General features: G+C 40.5%; 1 protein-coding gene across 1 annotated transcript in view; it reads right to left on the bottom strand.

Moving 5' to 3' along the window:
* Positions 1–70: 70 nt before the first annotated feature.
* LRRC66 (leucine rich repeat containing 66) overlaps positions 71–6,054 on the bottom strand; it is a 7,400-nt gene continuing 1,416 nt past the window's right edge. The window contains exons 2-4 of the mRNA XM_010021062.1: positions 4,969–5,138; positions 4,132–4,462; positions 71–2,766 (exon numbers count right to left, since the gene is read on the bottom strand). Of these exons, the coding sequence (XP_010019364.1) occupies positions 71–2,766; positions 4,132–4,462; positions 4,969–5,138 (3,197 nt within the window). The remainder of the gene's footprint in view (positions 2,767–4,131; positions 4,463–4,968; positions 5,139–6,054) is intronic.

Below are 6,054 nucleotides of genomic sequence, written 5' to 3'. Positions count from 1 at the left end.
GGGATACTACCACATGTATCAGAGGAAGAGTCTGTCACTGTCAAAGCTTGGTCTATTATGTTTTTGTGTCTCAGCTATTGAAGTTTGTTCTTCTGCTTTCCAAAACCTTAGCAAACCCATCAAATGCTTTTTTCTTCTTAACAAAAACCTGACCCTGTCCTAAATTGCTCTGACCTTTTTGATGGAGTTTTTCATTTGAATTTTGGAGGTTGACAGCTGCTGTAGAATTGTTCTGCAGTCCTGTCGAAGTAGTGTCATCTGTGTCATCCTCCACCTTGCTGGAATCAGTGCTTTTGGAGATTATATTCCCTGTAGTTGTTTGTGGGAATGAACGTGAACTGTATCGTGTGCTTTCACTGAAGAAGCCTTGTGGGACTGAGAAGGAATATGCATCCTCATCACTCTGATGCAGTTGGAAATGATCTTCTCTGTTGAACATTGGTTGTGTTTTCCCAGAAGAGTGAAGATGGAGCAGATATGCTTCTTCAGGCAGGCTGCCGTTCCTGGTATCCTGTAATTCTGTGTATCCATCACAGTTTTTCTCATTAAAACCTCTTTGCGATGTATGTGCACGAGCCTCAGGTGCGTTCACCTGCTTCCCCTGTGGTAGCAAGTCTTCTGTGTCTGTAAGAACCACAAGATGTTTTTCAGTGGTGTGTTCGGGCAGAGAGTGAAGAGGTGAGTCATTGCTGGAAGGCAGTAGCGATGCCGTTTTAACAATTTCATTCAAACCAGTATCAACGGGAGCAAAGAAGAAATCACTGTCCTCAGATGTGTTTCTTAATGCAATGCTGCCTTCACCGTGCTTCTTTCCAGAAGAGTTTCTGTCTGTGTGTTCATCTCTACTTCCCTCTAGTGCATTTTCTTTTTGTCCAGTGTGACTGAAGCTGAGGGAATGCTGTGGTTTGGTGGGGAACTGATATGGCTGCAGCTCAGCCTCTTCAGGAGTGTTCTCTGTGTCTGCATCATACATGGGAGAATGTTTTAATGAAAGTAATGTGTTACCAAACTCTGCGCTTGGGTTGTGGAGAGACTCAGGAACTGAGTTCTGTGCTCCTGACTCCGCATTAATAAAGCGATAAAATGTACCAGGAACGTCTTGACCTGTAGGACTAGTTGTGTCTGGATCTGACATGCTTATGTGGCTGCTGCATTTATCAGCGTAAGGTGATGCTGTTTCAGGCACGGTGGGGTCTGACCCATAATTAATAGTGGGTTCGAAATCCGCATTGTTCTTGTCTTCATTTTCCCCAGCGTGCTGAAGTCCAGCAGCAATGTTTGCAGACTCTGTCAGCGTTGAGCACTTCTCAGTTCCACTGTTCCTATCAGCTTCCTCCAGTGATGACTGACAGACAGACAGGTTGTCTCTAACATCAGCTTGTTCCAGTTCAAAGTCTGCTAAAGAACTACAGTCACTTATTGTGAATGGAGCCCCCTCATCTGAAGAACTATCATCAAACATATCTGCTGAAGCATCTTTTCCGTTTGTGGGTTCTATTTTACAGTTATACTCTGTAAGAGGAGCGTTATCTATTGTTTGGTGGACACTTAAATTCTCAGTATTTGTATTTCTCTTGCAGCTACTGGGTAAAATAAAATCTCCCACATCACTGGTTAGATTTATGTTGCTGTTTAGATGAAGTTGTTCATCACAGCTTTGCCTTCCAGGCATACATTTTGTAGTGCTCATAGCTTCATTATGTGGAACAATACCTTTTCTTTCAGGAGAATCTGGCGTAGCCTTTGAGATGTCAGATTGCAGCAGACCAGAGTTGTTGCTTACCTTGCTGTTCCTAGGATCTTGTGCAACTGTATGTGTTTGTATTGTGGAAAATGGAAAGCCAGTTTCTCCCTTGAAGGACAAATCTGAATCTGAAGAGTCGGTGTGATGTAAGTAAGAGTCAGCATTAGATCTCCTGTGTACGAGAGGGATCCTGCTCTTCTCTGAGGCTTCATTATTTGCATATATTGGATCTTTCTGTAGTGAAATGTCATTACTCTTTAATTTTCTTGGTGTTACTTCCTTGCTGTTCTTGTCATCTATCCTTACAGAAAACAGTCCATTATCATCATCTACATTTTCATCATTGCCGATACTAGTTTTGATGTCTGAAAATACTTTTTTCTTCACATTGGTCTCATCATTGCTTTGTTTCTGGTACTCTTCTTCAGTATTTGGTGCACGTACACTGCTACCAGTGATGTTTTCATACAAAGCAAAGGTTTCTGTAGGAAGAACGTATACGTTTCTTGAAGAATCCTCATCACAAGTGAACAAACTGTGCTGTGTATTGGTTGGTTTGCTTGTGCTTGATGAGCACTCTCTGCTCAAGGTTTCATCTGAAAAAGCTTGGTTAGAATAAGTATGTTCTGAAGCTGAATCCTTGTTCCTGCGCATGAGTCTCCACAGGCTTCCAAGGTAGGGTCTAGCAAAAGCACCCAGGCAAAAAGCACAAACAAACGTAATGAACACTGAGAGGCAGACAGCCAGTGTCAGGTCTTGCTCTGTTCTTCCTTGTCGAAAAGCAGCGTTAGCATCTCGGGCTTTGCGAACCAAAAATGTTGAGCCCCTTTCTTTCACCTGTGTATCATAGATGAGATATTTCTTCTTTGTTGTATTAGAAATACACAAGTATAACCCTTCAGCAGTTTTCTCAGCATTGTATATCACTAAATTATTCATTTTATCCAGTGTCATATGAGGAAGACTATCATCTTTTGAAATTCCGCCGTTAGGTGTCCACCAAGAGGCTCCGTTATTATTACCTGAAATAAAAGAAAACAGAAACTAGATCTCTCTTAAAAGCACAGGATACTTGGTTTTCGAGGTCAAGTTATTTCTGTAAGAATATACTCTGACCTATCTTTGATAATTCCAACTATTTATTATAAAATCCATTTTCTTTTTATCATCCAAAGTCATTTTACATGGTACCAAGTATCTGTTAAACCATCATATGCTCCCCCCCCCCCCATTTAAAACTGTACCTATAAGGTCTTAATAGCAGGCTTTACAAGAAAGTAGCATGGCTGATGGAGGAGGTCACTGAAATTAGCTAAATGTGTTCTGGGTTGTACTAGAAACACCTGCTTGATGTCCCTCATGGAAGATCTGTATTTATAGCCAGCCATTCTCCAGTGTGGCCCCAGTCACTGTGTGTGCAGCAATGAGACAAAGCTTCACTACGTAACTGTCAGTGTTTCAACACTGTGATTTTCCTCTAATTACCGCTTTGACTGCAGCAAAAAGGTTTGAAAACTGAAGGTATTTGTATCTACTGAGCAATTGTTCCAGACTTTAGCTAGTGTAGGCTGTGGCTGGTTGTTGATTTTGGAATATGTTTCAAGGCTGTATGTACCCCTTTGCGTTTGGATCTGCTTGTGTTCCCAGTTGAGTTTTGGAGCAATCCGGTGTGTTGACCAGAGTTTCCGTGACTTTCCTTGTTAATAGACAAAGCAGGTGGCATTTCTGATAGACCCTATGTATTTTCATTTGGGGGTGAAGAGTTCCAAGGGGAAAGCCTTACCACCTCAGAGTGCTATTATACATTAGAGTTAAATGATTCTGCCTTATGGCACAGGGCAAATACACCTTCTGCTCCAAGTTTGGTCTTAGTTTTCCTTCTGCATGGGAACTCCTAGCTGTGTATTAATTGGAAGTGCTGACTGTGGGCTACAGTAACTGTACTTATTTAGAAGAAATATAAATCCTGTCCCCTGCAAATAAACTTTCATTTCATTTTGCTGCAAATGAATTCCAGACATGTTACAGTATCCTGCTCAGTTTTCTAGATGCCCCAGACGTGCAACCCCACTACTCGGTCCTTTGTTTGCATTCCAAAATTAACTGATAAATTTGCAGTGTACTACTTAGTGAAATTTATTTGTGTATAATTGGGCATCATTATTAGTTTAATGTAAGGAAGAAAATGAAGACTTCTTTGGGGAAACATGACTATCAAACATTTTAACGTGTATGCTGCTTTCTAGTAATTTGCATGTTCATTGTTGTTCAGTTGTTTTTAAACAGTGTCTTTGGAAATCCACTGTTTAAAACAGATTTCTTTCTTTGATCATTCTGCACACGTTTGTTTTTCAGTAGCGTATGGATGGAGTCCCTGTTTTACGTACCCCTTGTGTTGTCCAAGTTACAGTTTAGCACCAGTGCCTTTCCTGTTGGGATGACGGCCCTCTTGAGCAAAACACTGTTGCTGCAGTTTAAATGCCAACTTGAAAGATAGAGCAGAGGTTTCTGTGAGCTGGTTCCAGATTTAATGTATGAAATACTCATTTTTTTCCTCGTGGGGTCAAAAAGAAAATGAATGAAAGGTTTGAAAGCATTCAGTCTGCAGTGAAATATCCAGGCATTATTCGGCAGATCCACTTCAATTTGAAAGGAGTTCAAACTGATGAGTATCTGTGGTAGAGGGGTGGTCAGAGCATTTCCACGGAGATCCACCACCTAGTTGGAATATAAGTCAGAATTAATTTGATAGCCTTACAATGGAATCCTAACTGCAGTATCAACAACAACATTTATTTTAGCATACAAGCACTCTGCAGTTCCAGGAACAACACGTCTGGTTAGGACTGCAGTGATATTGTAGACTACCTGTGTGTGCATGGGAAGCTGTGGGGCTCACCATAGAAGGGCTGAGGGTAGAGAAGGGTGCGTGTGTGTTTAAGCCGGTTATGGATTGTTTTTTGGCATAGATAAATAGTGAATTTAAGGTTATATTTTGTATATTTACAAGTGTATGTGTTTTCCTATATATGAAAAGTAAATATATATTATACACCAATAATGATTATTTGCTTTAGTTTATAAAATTGTATAATAATCAAATACCAATATAATCATGCTGAATAGTTGATAATTAATATCTTTAACAGTGATTAACACAAAATTAATATCTTTAACAGTGATTAACACAAAACATTAGAACAGTTATAATACTGCTTTACAACCTGTAATTTGTTGAGCTCCCTGAAAGCATCTGGATGAATTTTAGTGATCTGGTTGTTTTGCAAGTTGATGTCCTTCAGCTGTGAACAGTTCTGAAAATCATTCAGATCAATCTGTTGTATGCCATTGGATGACAGATGGACAGTTTGCAGAGACTGCAGCAGGCCTAGTCCTAGGAAGAACAGAACTATTTCACATTTCATCTTGTTTTCCCAACTGCATCAAGGGGCTTTTAAAATTCTTTGCAACAAAATTCCTTCCATTCCTGACTGTTGCAAGGAATGGCTGCAGGCTTTGAGTTATTGTGCCTTTCTTATTCAGCGCTTGTCCCATTCTAGAAGTTGCACAGCACCAGCAGCAGGTAGCATGTTAATACATTCACTGTCTATGCATGTTTTAAACATTCACAGCTCCGCAAAATCAGTAACATTCCTTTGTGCTATCACAATTATTCTGACTGTGATCTCTGTGCTTTCAGCACACTTCTCTGGAGAACTGGAGGTAGGAAAGGAAGAGTGGGGAAAGGGTGGAATATGCTCAGTTTATAACATCCAAGTACGTTAATTGTAAATAAGTGATGGAGATGCAAACGGTGATACAATATCTCTTGTTCATTGCCATCTGCAAGTCCATGGGAGTTTTCCATTTGAACCCATTCACAGGATGTAAACCTGACTGAAAACAAAAATGTGTTGTTTCTTATGCCTGTCTGCCAGTGAATTATCAAGCATGACAGTATATTCCTCAGTATATCCTAGTTATAACGGCATCTGTCTTGTGTAAGCAGCCCTTTTGAATGCTGGTGATTGATACCTCATTTTTCTCAGGTGCTGCACGGGCAGCCCAGCCTGCAAAGCTCCAGCCTACAAGTTCTGATGAGACAGTAGGCACGCAAACGCTCAGCATCACCAGTTTGTAACATCCAATGTCACTCTAAAGTGATTTTTGGTCATACAGCATTGTTGAAAAGCCACTATTTGTCCATAAACATTTTGCCCTTGGTGTCATCTAGTTTGCTGGAAACCTCTTACTGCAGTTTGCTGTGCTGTTCCTTGAGTAACTGATCTTTGGGTTCATTGTGAAAAGCA

This window comes from Nestor notabilis, unplaced genomic scaffold (assembly GCF_000696875.1).
Source record: "Nestor notabilis isolate BGI_N333 unplaced genomic scaffold, ASM69687v1 scaffold22538, whole genome shotgun sequence".
Lineage (NCBI taxonomy): Eukaryota > Metazoa > Chordata > Aves > Psittaciformes > Psittacidae > Nestor > Nestor notabilis.
This window is presented reverse-complemented; position numbering and strand designations above follow the sequence as displayed.